Source organism: Lissotriton vulgaris, chromosome 10, assembly GCF_964263255.1.
Source record: "Lissotriton vulgaris chromosome 10, aLisVul1.2, whole genome shotgun sequence".
NCBI lineage: Eukaryota > Metazoa > Chordata > Amphibia > Caudata > Salamandridae > Lissotriton > Lissotriton vulgaris.
The window spans coordinates 1065930311-1065951024 of NC_141698.1; the positions used below are offsets into that span (position 1 = coordinate 1065930311).

At 44.2% G+C, this 20714-nt stretch overlaps 1 protein-coding gene across 4 annotated transcripts in view; it reads left to right on the plus strand.

Moving 5' to 3' along the window:
* SLC4A7 (solute carrier family 4 member 7) overlaps window positions 1–20714 on the plus strand; it is a 422082-nt gene that overhangs the window by 296560 nt on the left and 104808 nt on the right. For all 4 annotated transcript variants that reach the window (XM_086942128.1, XM_086942129.1, XM_086942126.1 and 1 more), the window contains one exon: window positions 19851–19956. In XM_086942128.1, the coding sequence (XP_086798254.1) occupies window positions 19851–19956 (106 nt within the window). The remainder of the gene's footprint in view (window positions 1–19850; window positions 19957–20714) is intronic.

Consider the following 20714-nt stretch of genomic DNA (forward strand, 5'->3'; position numbering starts at 1 on the left):
AATGGAAAAACATAGAAGGCAAGACTTTAGAGGATCTTTTGAAAGCCTCTATAAAGCCCCCTACGAAAGACATAGAGGAAGCAGCCACAGACTACACGAGCTGGCTGGAGGCTGCCTGTATGCAACTTGCCCCCCGACTATTATACATTCCACTCGGACAAGCCCCTCTGCCCCTTGGTTCTCTGAACAAGTCAGAGACCATAAAACCCGCTGCAAAAAATTTGAAAGACTATGGCGAAAAAATTACAAGGTAGAGGATAAAACACGGCTTAACGCAGAGCTGAGAGCATGCAAGGAGACAATTCGCATGGCTAAATGTGAGTTCTTTTCCGAACGGATCAAGGAAGCGAACAACTCCCCTAAGGAACTATTCAACACAATCTCCTCCCTGGCAGCCCCCAAATCAGTAGAAATACCACCTAGTCGCCAACTATGCGAAGATCTAGCCAAATTCTTCCTAAATAAAGTAGAGAAGATTTTCCATCCTTTGAACAATGAAAACCGGATTAATGCCGCAGACTTGTATCAGGAGCCCAACAGTAAATTGGACATATTAGAGAACTTCTCATCCATTAGCGAGGAAGAGGTATTCAAAGGACTTATGAGAATAAAATCAGGCTCCCCATATGACCCCTGCTCAACCGCAATTGCCAAACTAGCTCCCTCCACCATCGCCTCGGGTCTTACCCCCCTGTTCAATAACATGCTGGACAGGGGAGAATTTCCCCTACGCTGGAAACAGGCCTCTATCCTACCCCTCCTAAAAAAAGACAATTTCGATCCCACAGATTTAAACAACTTTCGACCTATTGCCAGACTACCCCTCCCAGCCAAAATCATGGAGGGCATACTAAATAGACAGATCAGTTCCTTCCTGAGATCAGGAGAGAGACTGGATTCTTCACAGCATGGATTCAGGGCTGGACACAGCACTGAATCTGCCTTGATCAAATCAGCTGAAGATATCAGAAGGGTGCTGGACATGGGGGGTAGAGCCGCCCTGATCCTGCTGGACCTATCCGCGGCCTTCGATACGGTCCACCATAACATCTTGGTGGACCGTCTGAGGGCCAGTGGGATTCGGGGAAAGGCCCTTGACATCTTGCAGGCCTTTTTATCCGGCAGGACACAGTCGGTGGCCTTGGGGGACTTCGAATCCGAGCCTTTTGTGCTCCCCTGCGGAGTCCCCCAGGGGTCTTCCCTGAGCCCGACTCTTTTTAATGCCTACGTCTCGACATTGGCACCAGTGATCAGATCTTTCGGATTTGATCTCGCATCCTACGCCGACGACACTCAGATAGTGGTGTCACTGCGTCAGGGAGAATTGGATAGCACAGCAGACCGGTTCAGATGCTGCATGCGGGAGGTGAGCAAATGGATGTCAGGAAACTGCCTGAAGCTTAATTCGGCCAAAACAGAGGTGCTACTGTTTGCTTCATGTGAGAACTTCTGGTCCCCTCGCTGGTGGCCAGAAGAAATGGGGGCTCCCCCTGCTCCGGTCTCGAAGGTAAAAAATTTGGGGGTCCTGATGGATGACTCTCTCTCTCCTTCAGGCCACATATCAACGCACTGTCCTCTGCCACCCATTTGCTCTTAAAACCATACGGTAAGTCCTGCCCTTTCTCCCAGTAGAACACAAGAAGACAGTAGTGACCAGTCTGGTGTTGTCCCGGCTGGATTACTGCAATGGTCTGCTGCTGAATGCTCAGCAGGGACTCTTAAACAAACTTCAAATCCTGCAGAATGCAGCAGCACGCCTGATTACAGGCACCCCTAAGTTCACCTCAGTAGCCCAGGACCTTGTAAAACTACACTGGCTGCCTGTTAGAAAAAGAATCGCCTTTAAGTCACTCTGCGTGATTTTTAAGGCTCTGCACGGCCTAGGCCCCCAGTGTATGACCCCTCTTTTCCAATGGTACAAACCTGCCCAAGCTCTAAGATCTGCCGAACAGGGCCTGGCAGTAGTCCCCAGAGTGAGGAAAGCTCGTTGGGGAGGCAGAAGTCTTTCTCTGGGAGCCGCTAAGGCATGGAACTCGCTGACTTCCAATCTTAGACTGATCCCCGACTTGCTCACATTCAGAAGGGCCCTTAAAACCTGGCTTTTCTCACACTAACTCTCTTTCCCACGCCTCCTAGTGATCATTCAGCGCCAGGACACCTCCGGGTAATCGTACGCTTTAAAAATGCCCAAAAATAAATAAATAAATCTACAAACAATTTACAGAATTAGTTGTAGTTAGAAATCTATTTACATTTAATGATTTGTAGAACGATAAACACATGTTTCACAGGAATTTTCTACAAAAGTTAGTGCATTCATCGTGCATCCTTTCAACCCACCAATCCTATAAATGTTCTCAAATAGCCTTCAAACCATGCACTCCGTCCTCCGTCTTATACTGCCCGGCACCATCTAGCTGTCACACATCGTGGCACGTGAAATCACAGGTGGCATCACAGAGTGACCTCATAAGAAGAAACATCCTAACAACACAAACTATCTTCAGAAGAAGTGACATCAGATCTTAAGATCTCACACATATTTAGCAGATCAATCACAAGTACATTTGAGAGCATTGTATGCTGTAAGTAATGAAAGTTGGTCTGTATTTAAGCATATGACTTGAGTTCCCTGTCTGAAGAATTTTACAGTCCAAATATGAATTAAGTTTGGGGGTCTTAACTACAGTTTATATATTTATTTATTTTTAAAGTTATATAGAGCTTGAACAAGATCCTTGCGGATATCAGAGCGCTTTCCAGTATTCAGAGTTGCATAGTACAAATTATCCAAGTGTAAAAGGAGGGTTAACATGAGCAATGGACAATAGAATGAGTGCAAAAGTACAAAACGTGGGGAAGGGAAACCAGGGATAATATTAAAAATCAAGATCAGGACCAGTAGTAGAGAGCTTCACGTGAGTGTCTAGGTTTCTTAAGATCCGTGGCAGGGTATAGTGCTTAGGGCGAACGGAATAGCCCCACCAATGCGGGAAATGTCGTTCTTCGGATTTGCTTAGCGTCTAGTCATGTGAATTTTGTCATGAGGATCGCTTTTACTTCCTTTTTGAAGGAGACGGTGGACGAGTTCAATCTGGTTTCCGGGGGAAGAGAATTCCAAATCCTGGGTGCCATTCCAGAAAAGGTTCGGTTATAAGTTTTCTTTTTGTTGAATCTTTGAGGTTTGAGAAGTAGGTTGTTGGCACCCCTAGAGGATCTAGATCCACCGGAGATTGTCAATTTCTGGGCAAGGTAAAGGGGAGCCTTGTGGTGTAAGGCTTTGTGTGTCATGCATGCTATTTTTAGCTGAATTCTGGCTTCCAGCGGGAGCCAATTTAAGGATTTTAGGTCAGGGGAGATATGAGAGCATAGTTTCGAGCCTGTGATGAGTCTAGCTGCGGTGTTTAATGAAGCTCTCAGGGGAGCTGTGATGACTTTTGGGAGGCCGCATAAAGACACTTCCATAGTCCACCCGCGGGATAACTAGCGCTTGTACCGCTGTTTTGAAGTCCTTGGCTGGCAGGAAAGGCTTTAGTTTCCTCAACGTGTTAATCTGGAAGTTTGCTCCCTTTGTGGCGTTGCTAATGTGTTTGTGCATCTTGAGATTGCTGTCCAGAGTTATACCCGAGGATTTTGCAGAGTCAACGATAGTAGGTTGAACGTTAAATGCAGTGACATGTTGGATTAGGTCTTGCATAAAAGGGAGCTTCGCCGGTGGAGCGATAATGAGCAACTCAGTCTTTAGGGTGTTCAATTTGAGGTGGTTTTCAGCCAACTAATTTTGGGTGTTTTTGAGCATGGTATTAAGCCGTTTAATGTCTTCTGAGGTGTTGATCTTAAGATAAAGTTGAGTATCGTCAGCATACATATGGTATTGCACGTTGGATGCCTGTAGCATTTCAGTGAGTGGCTCCACAAGCAGGTTAAAGAGTGTCTGGGAAAGTGAGGACCCTTGTGGAACGCCCAACCTTACTGGGGCTGGTTTGTAAAGGTTGTTGTTGATCTTGAATTGTTGTGTGCGGTTATGAAGAAAGGAGGAAAACCCATTTAATATTACTCCAGAAAGCCCCATCCTAAGTTTGAGGAGGTCTATCAGATTCTCGTGCTTGACCGTATCAAATGCTGAAGATAGGTCAAGAAGAATGAGTAGGCAAGATTCGTTCTGGTGCTTCAACAAAAAACTAGTGGACGACGTAGGGTATACTTGGGTGCACTCAGAGGGATTTTATCAGTTAATATTTTAGGGGTTCACTTCTACCAGCTACTAGGGCACCGTCCAACCCCAAAATGACTTACTAAATATTCAAAGAATGAGCTGGGAGTGCTAGGTTTTCTCCAGAAAATGCTATTATTTAATCACAATCTGATACACAAAAAATCAATAATTAAGCAACACTTCATTAAGGAAACAATGCAATTCTTCTATTCCAAGTGAATTTCTTTATATTGCCAGCAGCCGACGCGTTTCGTCCTAAAGGTAGGACGTCATCAGGGCTGCAAATATAAAAAAGACAAAATACATGTACATAAGTTAAATGACCAAAATATTGTTATTGTTTCTGTGGAAAGACCAAACCATTATATTAAATTTTGTTCAAGCAACTCTTTCCAACCTGGTGCCAATAGCGTAACATGCTTTAGAACAAAAAAAAAAAAAACGTTCTTATAGTATTTGCTTATACAGCTCAGAGATGCCGGATGCAGGATTTGTAGCGCATCATCGATGATGTGAGTCATGGCAGATTCCGTGCTGTGGCCTGCTCTGAATCCTGATTCGTGAATGTTAAGAAGGTCAAAGTGGTCAATATGCTTGGTCAGTTGTTGGTGTACGCATTTTTCAAGTAATTTGGCTAAGGTAGGGATATTGGAGATAGGGCGGTAGTTGTTAAGATCAGTGGGGTCGACAGTTGGTTTCTTTAGGATGGGTGAAACCTGTCCAACTTTGAGGGAGTTTGGAATGCAACCTTGAAGCAGTGACGCATTAATGATTTTGGTCCATACCGGAAGAAGCAGCGGTGATAGGTCTTTGACCGCGTTAGCGGAAAGTGGATCGATGAGGTGGTTGGAAGGCTTCAGGGCATTGAGAATCCTTCCTATGACATCTTCAGTGTAGGTGTGAAAGGAGGACCATGTTGCTTCGTTTTTAAGGCTATACTTAGAGGGGATTTGGGGAGGCAGAGCGTGTAGAGAAGGGGAGTTTTGCATAGGTGGTAGCGAATACAATAGGCGATCCTTTCGGAGATCATCCTCAATGTTGACCATCTTCTGAGTAAAGAAATCAGAATTGCTCGCAATTCGGTTGCTGATGGTCTGTGTTAAGTAGCCGTTGGGAGCATCCTTGGATTGAGCTTTGATAAGTTCAAATAGCTTTTTAGGGCGATTTTTTTTTTTTGCTTGGTCTAGCTGTTGGCTAAAAAAGTCGGCTTTGGTGCGCTTGATCTTTTTGTAGTAAGCATTTTTCGTTTTTTCTTAGCAACTTAAGGTGATTAGCGGAAGGGACTGATCTCCATTTACGTTCAAGAGCTCTGAGAGATCGTCTCTTCGTTGAGCAGGCCATTGTACCATGGTTTCGAGTCTTTGGTGGAAATTCTCTTAAGTTGAAGGGGGGCAACCTCATTAATAATTGAGGTCATAGAGTTGAGGTAGTGGTTGGTAAGGTCATTGACGTCTGAGATGCCAGCCGGTGGTAATAGTAGGTTGCCGGTTGATAAGGGTAAAGATTTAGGGTTGAGTTGTTTCAGGGATCTTTTCCATACTTTTGGTTTTGTGGCTTGAATTGAGTTAAGTTTTATTGTTTCTTTGATGAAGAAGGTGATAATATGATGGTCGGACCAGTCACAAGGTTGTATCGATTCCAATTGAATGATGTTGTTTTTGGAGATAATTAGATCCAGGGTTGATCCTTTCTTATGTGTAGGGCTGTTGCAGGTTCGGGTAAGGGCAAGATCATCAAGGAAGTTTTTGAGGCAGTTGACCAATGAGTCTTTGTTAGTCATTGCAGTGGAGATTGAAGTCACCCAGGTATATTTGGGTGTTTTGTCGTCCGTTGTTAGTTGAGATCAGATCCATGAGCTGTTCTGAGAATATTAGGTTGTCGCCTGATGGGTGATAGATGATATGAAGTGAGCAAGCTGGTTTGCCGTTGCTGCTCACGTTTAGGCAGAAGTATTCGCAGGTGAGGAGGATCGGGGATATGGCTCTAGTAATAGTGATGCTACTCCTATGTATACAGGCTGTCCAAGCCCGTGTGCTGATGCAAAAGAAGGAAAGGAGAAAATGTAAAATTATATATACCTGCCAAAAGTACAGGTAAACCTAAATGAGGGAAACCATAAAATAGCAATAAGTATCCATGTACTTGAAATACATATCTTAAACCATGGTACCACGGAAGACTCATCCCGTACCTACCTCGCGTATACAACAATTCTAACTGCTAAATCCTATTCAAATCTCAGTCCAGTAAAGCATAATAGTGTCTTTTGATGACTCTTTCTAAAATATAAGCAAAACGTACAAAAATCTGAGATGTAGTAATATCTCTTTACATAACTGTCACCACATCACCTTAACCAAGAAAAAACACAATATTAGCGTGTAATAGGGGCGAGGATTCATACTTTAAGTGTCCTAAGTAAATCCAATATTAGTCCTGAGCCCACCTAATATATATGGGAAAGAAGCATAAGCAATCCCAACCTGTCACAAGTAATGTTGAATAATGCCCAAATATAACCAAAATGGGCCAGTGGTAAGCACAAGTGGAAATTACACTGTGCCCACGACCGACTCACCGCGGGACACTGACAAACATACCACACACGCCATAATTGGTCCCGTAATGAACGTGAAGCGAAAGTAACCCTAAGCCCACATAGTGACATATTACCGGACCCGACTCCTAGTAGGATGTTGCCATACACCGCTCCAAACTTACCAGAGTACGGGAAGAAACGTCAATCCTAGTCTCCGTGAACAATAGAGTAGTACAAGCGCCATGTCTGAGTAGCGCGTGTATTTATACACAAGACCAGCCAATCGGAATCGCAACCTCCGTAACGAAAAGTGTAACAATTAGAGGCAGCAGGACGTGTATAACCTGTGCCATCCTGTGATTTGTAGGGGAGTCTGCTTCACAGTAAACCGGAACTCCTTCTGCCTGATACTAGACTCGTACTCCGATCAATTGAAATTAGTAAAATAGGGAAAACAAGGAAATTCAACACTCGCTCCTATAATATTATTTTGTACAATCATATGTCAAACATTAAATTACTCTGTAACTGGTTCCTAAATCGTGTGTTTGTACAAGACAAAGTCTTGTTGGTAGAGTTTCCTCAGTATAAAACTGCATCCAAAATAATATATAGTTAACAGTCAACTACTTACATTTGGATCGAAACACAGGGGACAACACGGACTGTGCGCCGGATTGCCCAGTTCAAACCTCTATTGGTTTGTAGTACTCTACTTTCCTTACTTGCGTCTGTGATCCATCAGTGCAGAGACCAATTAACTGGAGCAGCTGAAGGAAGTGAAATTCTCTCCTTTCTTCTTTTGGCCAACATTTAAACCTTAGACTTTTTCTTCAGAACTGCAGTTCAGGCCCTTCTCAAATATCCTGATGATTCTAAATGTACTACCAAAGAACACAAACGTTTTCTGTCCATTGTTCGGTCATGAAACTATTTATGACTGAGTTCTGATAATTCAAGGAGACGATGCAGTCTAGTGGCTGGTCAGCCGACTTTGAAACCTTGTTTTCTGGCTTTTTCATGTGGGTGAAAATGGCAAAAACCATTAACGAACTGCACTCCGTTGCTCCCCATGTAGGTGTATGCTGCATAGATAACAGCACGTTCTACAACTTTGAGGGCCAAAGCCTCTTCTCCAGTTGTACAGGCAGTTTACTGATTGAAACATTGTTATTTTACGTACTAATATAAGATGACTTTGCACGTCAAAATCCATGTTAATTTCTAAAGCCCGTGCACAAGTGATCTTTCAAACCAAAAATAAAATTTCCTATAAAGAGGTGGTGCACTGAGACTGATTTGCAGTGTTTAGCTTTGCAATCCTTACTTTATTTCAACAATTGCAATTTGTTTTGTTCACCTCTTTCATCATATTATTTCTGCACGTAACCTCCCAATTCTCCAGCAGCTATATAAGCAGTTAACATTTGATATCTAAAGTTTTATAGGTCTGTGCTGCACCACAGTAGACTTTAGGTCTAACTTAGAGTCAGCATGTGCTGCTCTGCGAGGAATACTGTAATCCATATATGATGTTATACCACACACACCACTTTCTATTTGTTCCTTTGTGTGCCTTTTTGTAGTCCTTCCTTTTTACTGGTGGTTGTTCTTTGTCCTGCCTTTGGGTGTGTTTCCAATTTCGTGGCGGCTCGCCCGTTACAAGTGCCCTTTGGCTTAAATTCATTTATCGTTCGTTCAGGCACTCTTTTCTTTGAATGGAATGGCCTCCCGATGTCTCTTGCTTGTCCATGGCCGCTCTTGTTTCCCTTTAAGCTTATCTAAGATATGCTTCTATCTGCGAGCGCTACCCGTCTTAGTGTTACCTTTGCTCCTGCCCACTCCTGTTTTCAGCACCTCCTTCCTTTTAATGCAAATAAACTTTCAAGCATAGTTTTATTTCTCCAGTATTAGGGGTGTCTTTGATAGATTCACATGCTTGAATAGTCCCCGTCGTCGAAGTGGGAGTCCCACGGTACAAAAATAGCAATAATGCTAATATATATATATATATATAGATGTATGTAATAACATAATACATAATAAAACAGAGATAATATACACTGAAAAACCTCAACAATGGTTCCTACATAGGAATGCATTATAGAGAGAACTCATTTGCAACATATCAGTGTCATTATGTTAGTCCAAACTGCAGCCAATCCGGCTCAAGCACCCTCTAGAACCTTCTCCTCAGAAGCTCAAGCCCTCAGATTTTCTACCGCACGTCGTGTGAAGGGAGTCTCCCTGAGCTCTGCTCAGTTTTCTTCATTCTTGTCTTCTATTTCTGTACTCCTCAGGATGTCAAGTAAAAAGTCTTTGTTTAGGCCTTGCTCTTCCTGTGGGAAACTGCGTCTGTTTGAGAAGGACCCCCACCAAAAATGTATTTACTGCCTTTATCCTGAGCATAAGGTGGCTGACTGCAAGTTCTGTAGAACTTTTCCTGCTTAGACTCTCAGGGACAGGGAAGGTCTTTTTTTGTTATGGTTGAAGCGCCTTCAGGACAAGGAAGGAGTCTTGTCTGATGCAGAGAGTTTCCAGTCAGGTCCTTCAACTGCCCCTTCTAAGCGTGGCAGTGTTCAGGAATTACCATCTCCTTTCCTGAAGAAGAAAAAGCTGGCCTTAACAGTAGCCCCAGTGAAACCTACTGCTACTGTCACTTCTGTGACTACGCCCACGAGACCTGGCTCTCAGGCGTCTTTTCCAGCATCTACAAGTGTTTTTACACTTCAGTCAGCGCGGTCGTCGACGGGCTCGTCGACGACCATTCCATCGACGAGATTGGCTGTTGTGGCTTCGTCGACGACTACTGTGACGACGACGTCGGCTTCGTCGTCGTCGACGAGGGTTTCGTCGATGGCTTTCACGACTACGAAAGCCTCTACCTCTTCAGTCCCGTCGACGATTCCGATTATATCGTCGACGAAGAAGCTTTCGTCGACGAAGTCATCGTCTACGATGCATGTTCCGTCGAAGATCCCGTCGACCAGCTCGTCGACGACTATTATTCCGTCGACGAAGACTCCGTCGACGGCAGTCAAAGCATTCGTCGTCGACTAATACATCCAAGACATCACCGTTTCCGTCGACTGTCTCTAAATCATAGTCGTCGACGGCTGCTCCAGTTCAGACATCTACGTCGACGGCTGCGTCGATGACCGCTTTACCTTTACCTTCTGGTGTACAGCAGGAGGACGCAGCATTCACTTCAGGATCATTGTCCTTCGCCAATATGCCCTTAGTGCCTTTGGACACTTCAGCTCCTACAGTCATTACGGAGTCTTCTTTGAGCAATATTCAGGACTCTGCTCTCCAGTTGCTGCCTCCTACCCTTCAGCCACCTTCACCATTGTTGGTAACAGACCATGAGACGGAATCCGTTGCAGACGACAATGTTTTTGGTGATGCTCAAAGTCCATCGGATTTGATTATCAAGTGTCAGGACACTAGTTCTGAAGAGGACGAGGAAGAGGTTGAAGACCAACAGGAGGAACAATATGTGCAGGTTCCTATGGCGACTTTTCCGGTATCGCTATTTTCCAACCTCCAACATATGTTGGATGATTACAATAGGAGATTTCCTCCTATGCCCCAGGGTACCCCGGGCCATGCTACCTCTGAGACCACAGGGCCTTTTCAACCTCAGCAAACTCCTCCGAGGCAGACTGCTCCATCAGAAGAGCCACGTCCAGCTATCCCCACTAATTCTCAACGAGATGTGGATGATGAGTCGGAGCCGGAAAGAGAGGAAGGAGAAGTTCCTCAGGATACAGATGATGAACAAGACCCGGATATGGCAGAATTCGATGACTATCGAATACAGACGCCCTCTCCACAACAGGGCGATTCCGGTGATTCACCTCCGGTTGACATTGCTAGCTTCCATAATTTGATGGATAAGGCGGCAGACCGCTTCAAATTGCCTAGAGTGCAGCGACAGGAAGACTGCTTTCTCTATGACTTTAAAAACCAGCCTTATAAACAGGTCCACACCATACCAATTATCGAATTTGTGTGGAAGGAGGGAATAAAGATCATGCAGCCTCCTAACTCCTTACCTGCTCAAAACCCTCGATTGGAAAAGAAATATAAGGCCCCGACTGGCTCGCCTGCTTGCTTGCTCTCGCATCCTAAGCCAGATTCCGTAGTGACTCAGGCAACGCAGCGTCGGGCGTGTAACCCTGCAGCTCCTATCACTTCCCCTCCTGATAGAGAGGGTCGACGTTTGGATGCAATTGGAAAAACATTTTCATCCATGGCATCTACTTCACCCCGTGCCGCTAATGCTTTGGCCATTTTAGGTCGTTTCGACCGACAAATGTGGTCAGACATTTCTGCGCTGGTTGCGTTAATTCCGGAAACATCCAGAGCGGAAGCGCACCAGATCCTTCAAGATGGAAAAAGGGCTTCAGAAGAAATAATTGACTGTGCTGTGGACGTTGCGGGTACTGCTTTCCGTATCCTTGCCAGTGCTGCGGCGCTCCGGCGCCAAGGTTGGCTAAAATCCACATCGTTCCGACAAGAGATCCAGTCAAAGATACTTGACATGCCGTATGACGGAGAGTCGCTGTTCGGCTCTCACATCGATGAGGCGTTGGAATCGATAAAGAAAGATACCAACGCGGCAAAGTCGCTTAGTTCCTTACAGTTCAAGAACCAGCCTTTTCGTGGTGCGCGTGGACGAGGCACCTCGTCCGGCTTTTCTCGAGGAGGGCAGTCCCAGTACCGCCAGTACAATCAAGGGAACCAGCAGTCCAAGCCCTATAGAGGAAAGTCTAACTATAGAGGCTCCAACAACAACAAACGTCAATGACTTTCAAGTTCAGCAGAAAGTTGGAGGGCGAATCTCGCAGTTTTACTCCCAGTGGCCGTTGATAACATCGGACCAATGGGTTTTAGACATTGTGCACAAGGGTCATGCCTTGGAGTTCACAGAGATTCCTCCACCTTCAGGCCCGCCACCTCCCCATCTAGAGGAACTACAACATCAGGTTCATCTTCTAATAGAAAAGGGTGCAGTCGAAGTGGTTCCTGTATCTCAGCGAGGGAAAGGTTTCTACTCAAGATTTTTCCTCATTCTCAAAAAGACGGGGGAGTGGCGACCCATTATGGACTTGAGAGCTCTCAATCTGTTTCCTCAAACAACAATCTTTCCGCATGCTGACGTTATCGGAAGTCTTACGACTTCTCTGCAGCGGAGATTTCTTAACAACAATAGACCTGCAAGACGCCTATTTTCATGTGCCAATTATCCATAGACCTCAGCAATACTTGAGATTCAAGGTGGGTCACGATCACTATCAGTTCAGAGTCCTGCCTTTTGGCCTATGATCAGCACCTCGTGTCTTCACCAAAGTTCTGGCTCCGGTCATGGCTCATTTGCGTCTTCAGGGAGTTCAGATCTTTCCTTATCTGGACGATTGTCTTCTAAAATCCCAATCTCCGCAACAGCTGGCTCACGACACACGTCTATGCCACCAAATGTTCAAGGCTCTAGGGTTAACCATCAATGTGGAGAAGTCACACTTAACACCGCTGTGAAGAAGAAACTTCCTAGGAGCAATCCTAGACACAAACCTGTCAAAAGCCTTCTTCTCCCTCGAACGACATCAGAAGATAATTCGTCTGGTCTCACTCATCAGGTCAAAGCAGTCAGTTTCTGTGCGAACGTTAAAGTCGTTTCTGGGGATGGCATCATCTTGTATCGCACTGATCCCGAATTGCAGGCTACGTACCCGTCCTATACAGGAGGAATTGGACCTGCAATGGCGTCAAGTATCGGGGTCATTCAGTGATCAGGTGACGGTCACACCCCGCATGAAGAACAGTTTGCTCTGGTGGGAACAACCAGCCAATCTAGACGAAGGGATTTCTTTCCTAGCCCAGTCTCCGGATCTGACGTGGACTACAGGTGCGTCCATGGAGGGCTGGGGCGCTCATCTCCGGGACCTTTCCATCAAAGGCAAATGGACGGCGACACAACGAACCTGGCATATCAATCGGCTGGAGTTGATGGCAATCTTCCTAGCGCTCAAATCATTCTTGCCCGTAGTGCAGGGGGAGTCGGTGCTGGTTCAAACAGACAACACCACCAGCATGCACTACATGAACAAACAGGGCGGCACAAGATCTCAGCCATTGTCTCGTCTAGCTCAAAGGATTTGGGATTGGGCACTTCATCACCAAATTTCTTTGACGGCAGTCCATCTGCCGGGGGTATCCAACATCCTTGCAGATTCCCTGAGCAGGTCCGCGTCATCCACTCACGAGTGGGAGTTACATCAACCGACTCTAGACCTAGTGTTCCGCCGTTGGGGTCGTCCCAGGATAGACCTTTTTGCAACCCCAGTGAATCGGAAGTGCCAATCTTTCGCAAGTTGGCATTCTCATCCAGAGTCCAGCGGAAATGTCCTACTCATAGATTGGAGCGGACTGTTTGCTTATGCATTTCCACCGATCCCGTTGGTGCCGAGGACGTTGTGGAAGATGCGCAGGCAACCCTGCCACTTAATACTGATCTCCCCACGTTGGCCCAGACAGGTTTGGTTTTCGGAACTGCTTCTGCTATCACAATGAAACCCATTCATCTGCATCCACGTCCAGACCTCCTGACAATGGACGACGGTCAAATTTGCCATCCAGACCCATCCACGCTTCAATTATCAGCATGGAACCTGAGTACGTTGAATTTGCCACCTTTAATATGCCCCAAGAATGCAGAGACATTCTAGCGTCTGCTAGAGCTCCATCACCCATCAAGACATATAAGCTAAAGTGGAAGCGTTTCTGTCATTGGTGCCCTGCATCCAATATCCACCCAATCGACTCAACTCCGGAGCAGCTTTTGCCTTTCTTCCTGAGCCTCGCTCAGTCTGGTCTCTCTCATGCCACCTTGAGAGTTTTTTTGGCGGCTATTTCACGCTACCGGCATGATGGCTCAACGTCTCTCTGTTCATCCAGAATCATCCGACAGTTCTTTAAAGGACTTTTCAGGAAGTTTCCTCCAATTAGGCGCACTCCTCCGGCATGGCACCTCAACGTGGTATTGTCGCAGCTTATGAAGCTTCCATTTGAACCGATCCACAGAGCAGACATCAAGTATCTCACCTGGAAGGTTGCTTTACTTTTGGCCTTAACATCGTCTCGTCGTGTAAGTGACCTTCACGCTTTCACGATCAAGCCTCCGTATTTACAGTTTAAGCCCGATGGAGTGTCACTTCGTACCAATCCTTCTTTTTTGCCGAAAGTACCTACTGACTTCCATTTGAAAGAACCTGTCTTCTTAAAGACTTTTTTCCCGGATCCAAAATCTCCGGCAGAACAACGACTACATTCTTTAGACATCAAGCGTTGTCCGAAATTTTACATTTCAAGGACCACCCCTTTCCGTAAATCCGATCAACTGTTTGTAGCATATGGACGGATGCGGAAGGGGCATTCAGTGACAAAACAGACAGTTGCAAGATGGCTCTCAGCAGCCATATCCTTTTGTCACCAGCAAGCTGGCAAGCCTTTACAACGTCCAGTGAAGGCACATTCAACGAGAGCGATGGCGTCATCCACCGCTTTGTTTGCTGGGGTGCCTCTACACCAGATTTGTCGGGCAGCGACATGGTCCAGTAGGCACACCTTTACCAGGCATTACTGTTTGGAAGCTATCAACGAAGCGGATACCGCAGTGGGGCAAGCAGTGCTTCGTCATCTTTTTAAATAAGGTGAGCCTCTGTTCCCTCCTCCTTTTCCTTTTGAGATTGCTATATGCTTTTAAGCCATATGTTATTGTTTTCTATTTTTAAGAATTATTGCAATCTCCGCTTCTAAGGAGGTTACTGCTATCTATTCTATTGAAGCATGTGAATCTATGAAAGACACCCCTAATACTGGAGAAGAACAATTGTTACTTACCTGTAAACAGGTGGTTCTCCAGTATTGGTGTCTTTCATAGATTCACATGCGACCCTCCCTCCTCCCCTCAGAGGCTCTTTTCTCCTCATACGCTCTTATTACTTGTGCTACGAAAATCTGAGGGCTTGAGCTTCCGAGGAGAAGGTTCTAGAGGGTGCTTGATCCTGATTGGCTGCAGTTTGGACTAACATAATGACACTGATATGTTGCAAATGAGTTTTCTCTATAATGCATTCCTATGTAGGAACCATTGTTGAGGCTTTTCAGTGTATATTATCTCTGTTTTATTATGTATTATGTTATTGCATATATATATTAGCATTATTGCTATTTTATGTACCGTGGGACTCCCACTTCGACTGGGAATATTCAAGCATGTGAATCTATGAAAGACACCAATACTGGAGAACCACCTGTTTACAGGTAAGTAACAATTGTTCTTACATTTAAGATGGGCACGTCTGCAACTCTGTAGGCATAGGAGAGTGGATGCGGGACTCAAACCCTCTTCTCCACTTCCTAAATTAGCAGGTCTTTGTGTTATACCATATCCTCTCAGTAAAAGAATCTTCATCTTTTGCTGTATGTCTGCGAGCGCTACAGTTGTCATGTTGCCCATGCTCCCATCCCATCCCCTCCCGTTCTGTGTTGTGCAGCTCCCTTGTTTCAGTGCTAATAAACATTATGCCATGGTTCTATTTATTTACATTTGAAATGGGCACGTCTGCATTTCTGTAGGAATGGGAGAGTCGATGCCAAGACTTAAACCCACTTCCCCAGTGCCAAAGGCAGCCACTCTTCGTGTTATGCCACATCCTCTAACAAAAAAAACTAGGCATCTTTTAGTCATTGTATTTTCCGCACGCACCTTAAAGTAAATAGATTGCATTCTTTAAAAAATGCTAATGTGCCAATGTTTTTTCTGGTATTAATTATTTTTTCGACTTTAAAATAATTTCAGACTTCTGCATTTGTCGAAACAGGGGCAGTGGTTTGTCCTGCCTGTATTTCCATGTGGACGTCTGCTCTAGAAACATTGTTTTCCGGGAGCTGCTTTGTCAGCGGTGGGTGGTTGGCTGAGGTGGCAGGTGCTACCGCTGGTCAGTGGTTGGGTTGGCTAGATGCAATGGAGCGGTGTGCTGTATCTTGTTGTTCTTGGTTTCTTGTGGATTCTGGAAATAGGTAACTCTCTGGCTATAACTGCTTTTTTAGTATGTTATGTGCAAAAAATCCCTTGCTACTGGAATGCCTGTAATATTTCTGGACAATGTCTCAGTGAATGTTTGTCTCATGGTTTCTACTTGAACTTCGCTAAGTCACAAAAGAATTGCTTGTTTCACACGCAAAACAATCCTATTGAAGTCATAAACATCGCAATGCTTCATGACCCCACCCTTCGCTCCAACACTGGCTTCCTGTGAGCTTTCCATTTAGTACAATTGTACAGCTATCATGTGTAGATGGCGTTTGTTTGTTTTAAATCATTATGTAGGCATGTAATTGTAATTACATTTATGTAGAGCTCACTACCCCTGACTAGGTGTCAAATCGCTTTTTCGCCGAGTAGCAAGCTACTATTCCGAAACCCATAAAGGATTAGTAGTGAATTAGTATAGTGGAACATGAAATTAATTTGAGGGGGACATGTTAGTCTGTTATTTATATTGAAAAATGTAGTGGGGGCATAGAAGGGAAGTATTTAGTTTTTTTTGTGGTTTTGGAGCTCGTAGCAGGAGGATTGATATGAGTCAAAGGGAGGTGGGGGGGGTGAGAGGCTTGTTTTTGGGGATCTAAATAGTAAGCGTTATGAGATGATGCGAGGAGGGATGGAGTAGGATAGAGTCTCAAGGGTTATTTTAGGGATCATTGTAGTGGTATGGGGTTTGGGATGAATGAGAGTGGAGGTAAAGGATATATTGAGGTATAGGGTAGGAAATAGGGCAGTGCATTGGAAAGAGAAGTAGAAAGAGGTTTGAGATGAGTCCGAAAGTTGAGCTAGAGGATATATTGGGAGTGGTATTGGGTGAAAAATAGTGTAGTGCGTTGGATATGCTGAATTAGAAGAAATGTAATGTAAAAGTAATAATATATAGATCCAAAAGTAATAAAGATATAAATCCATAAGTACATGGAAGGTATATAGATGTATTCAGGAAGTTAGTATATATAGATTAAAGATTGATTAAATAAACTCTGGCTTTCAAGTGTTGTGCATACATGGTGCTCGTGCTTGCAAAACCTATCACAGTCTTTCAGAATCACTGAGTGAGCAGCAGGTTTGAAAACAGTCCGAAAGCATAGTTTGTGTGCGCAACAAGGGTTGCACCTTCTGCCATTGCGGAATATAATTGGCAAATAGGTGTGTACACTGACCTGCATTATGGGCAAGAGCTAAAATAGACCGTGCTTGGACCAAATCTTTAATGAATTCCACCCCGATTGCACCACAGCCTGAGCCTGTGGTGCAATCAGCTAATAAGATTATCTGCTCTCTATTGGCCTGAATATTTGTTTTTCCATATCTGGGAGGGTCAACAGCTCCACCTGTGCTTCATACTGAATCCAGAGACCTTTTGTATGGCGTCTATGATTGGCATGGTATTGGAGGCTAGTGTTCTTTTTGCTAGGGAAGACCAAGGGCCCCATAAAATAACTCCATAAAAAAAAAAAGTTTGCCTTAGTAATTGGGTAGGTTTTATATTTTTTTAAACCTGGGGTTGGATCCAGAGGTCTGATACATTGAGGGACGGCCCTGCAAAGCACATGATTTTTTCTTCAGATTTAGTCTGCAAAATGTAAGTCCGAATCGCTCAGCAGGGCAAAGCAGCAGTCTGTATCTAAGAAGCTCTCACCAAAGTCTGATAGGGGTTGAGTGAGTTCTCGCTGAAGTGGTTGATTTTGGAAGGAAGTCCGTTTCATGCTCGGACCATTGTGACGTTATTCTGATACATTTGTTGCCTCCTTCTAGTCATGATCTCTACCATGGGACTTCGTCTCAGAAATGGTGCTGGAATTTCTGCAGAATGTTAAAGTGGCACACTGTATCGGACGATGGTACCATGGGACCTGATCATTTCTTGCCGAGGGTCCACTGAAACAGATTTAATTCCTTCAAGCAGGATGAATGTATTTCTTCAGGCCAGTGAATATGCACCTTCGTCTGACAAGCTATGTTGGTTTGTCCCAGACCTTTGATGGCTGGAAGTCCGTTTTTCCAAGTCCCAAATGTTTATAGTGGTAACCGCTTCATTGAAGGTTCCAGGCCTCAGTGGGCTGTCAAGACATCAAAGATTGGTTCAGAAGAAGCCTTATGCAGGGTCCAGTAGAGTTCCAGTTGAAACTGGACAGCTGGTCTTCTTGGGAAAAGTGGTTTGTCGGCTTGCTGTGTTCTTGTAGCCAAACTGAAGGCCCACACACTGACCCTTAGAGTCTACTTTCTTGTTTGTACATTAGAGAGCAGGTCCAGGCATTCAGAGCACCTCTTTGATTACATCAAGTAGTATTAAGTCCTCTTCTGGTCTTAATAAAACTCAGAAAGTGTTAATAGGAAAATGCCTTTGGCTGCCACATTTATGGTTGCCACTATCTATAGGTTGGGTGTCTTCTGACTCCTCCCTACCCAATGGAGTGAAAGTTCCATGGAGCCATCCTACCTACCTTTTCAGCAGTTCGTTTGCCCTACCGCAAGCAATACCACAGTGGACAGTACCGCTGAAATTTTAAATGGAGAAACTATCTCCTGTACAGAGCATGTGTGCCCGCTCATAGGTCTACCTAGGGAAATTACAACCCTCCATTGTGGTCACTCTAAAAGGGTTCTTGCTGGAGCTTCCCTCCCCCCCTCAAAAGATGTTAATTTCCTACAGGCATCCAACCAAAGACTGACATCTACTTGTAGAAAAGAACTAGTATCCCTAGGCCAATCTGTTCTTTCCTTGAACCAAAGAGCATCACGTTTAAAGCTGTTGTATTGCTGCTGTGACCAATGGCAGTGTAATAGATCTGCTGAATTGGATCACTTTCTACCAGAGAAGCCCAGTGTTTAGTGTATGCAGGTAGCCAGTTGCCAAAATATCTTACTAAGACTTCAGTGGACATGGTAATCACAGATGCCAGCGATGCTGACCATAAAGTAGATTTGATTATCCTGGCTGAGATATTGACCCAAAATGTGAGGTTCACCAATTGTAGTCTGTGCTAGCCTGCACACTCTGGAATGCCATCCGAAACTATTTCATTAATGCTTGTGAGCAGTCATTACTTTACTATTGGGTTCAAGTGTCTCACTGGCCCCAGCAAACAAAAGACCAGATTAGAAGGTGTGAGAATGTGTTGAGCTTAGCTAGACCACCCGCTAGCCAGGATGCTCAACGTGTGTGCTGGTTGTAGACCTGAAGGTCATGGTTCCTCCCTATGTTTCCAGTGCTTGTAATCTGACGTGCGCATCCTGCATATTGCCTGAATCACAAAGGTCTTTAATAGTTCAAAAAACCAAATAGCTTAGTGTGCAAGCATTTTCTCACTGCATACTCTTGTGCAGGAAGAGAAATTACCTTCGTGGAGCAAAGATGCCATAGAGATTGCACCAGTATTAAAGGGGCAGAAGGTGCAGTTTTGTTAAATCTAGATCGAGAAAAGGGAGGGATTTGTGTAACCAACCTTGTCTTGTGAGCATGTAAGCAAATGTCTAAAAAATTTGAATTTTAAAAATGGGCACTCTGTGTGCAGTAACTGCATTGTTTGCATTTTAAGAATGCTCTACAGACTTAAATACAATTAGCCCAACAGCACGTGTGCAAAAATTAAATTGAATGCTTATTACATTGTGGTTAGTTACTGTGTTTCCTAAAGTAATAGTTATTTCATATAGATTCCAAGTTATTCATGTTTGTTTATTGGTATGTTATTTTTTTTAATTTTTTTTTTAAGATTGTAGAATTTAACGGTTGTACTTAGATAAGTCAGAAATAAACCAAGAATTCTGAATAATTATATCTCAAGGCTTATACAGCATGCAATGGTCAAATGAAGAGAATTGAAAGGCATCAACATAGAGGACAAAGTTGCAATCCTTTATCTGTTTTTGTTCGCAGTGAAAAAAACTGACTTACTAAAATATCAGCTGGAAATGTAGTAACGAAGATTTAAAGTGTTTAAATTACAACTTCTTTTGTGGTGCTTGGTTTCTAGATGTGTATGTACTGAACCTGTGAACCCCAGCAATGACACGCTACTGATGTGGGAAGAAACCAACACGACAGTGGATAATGTGATGTGGAGCAATCTCACGGTTTCTGTAAGCATTACATTTAGACACAGACTTGTCTTTATCCAGCACTTTCAAATTCCATGGCCGTTGTCCCAATTGAACAGTCTCTTGAACCCATCTTAAACAGTAAGTCACCCCCACTAGAGTTATAGGCCTTTGAGATACCCAATGTTGGAACATCACTACCATCTGCCTTTGCCTTGACTTTGAGAGAAGAAAGTAAAAGAAATTGTCACACTTCATAATTTTGTATAACACATAGCCAGGCTAGTATCCAGAAATTAACTCTGGTATTTTCCTGACCAAGAAGCCACTCGCTTCCTGTTCAAGCCCAAGGCATTCTGCCTTTGCTGTAAATGGCTTCATAAAAAAACCCTCTAAGTAAATGATGCATGCTCTGCATTCATCTGACCCATTCTTCTTCACATTCTTCAAGCATGATGTATTTATAAAGGAAATTAGTCGCATGCATTCTATTGATGCCGGCAACTGAATGTACCACTGTAAAAATCCACACAAAATTTGTCGATTGGTAAACAGCTTTGCTCTGTGATGCCAGGCTGAGGCTTGCACGGATGATCTCATCTCTTTAGCCTACACTGACTGATTTCTTAATTGTGGAGACAAATTCATGGTAGGCAGAAAAATGTGGATGCAAGATTGTCGACATGTTATGAGAGAGGATGTAGTTTAGTAACACTGGAATTTAGATAAGTAACACTGTGGCATCATAGAGCTCTAATTTGTGATTTTATACCAATCTTCAAATTTCAGTACATGAGTTA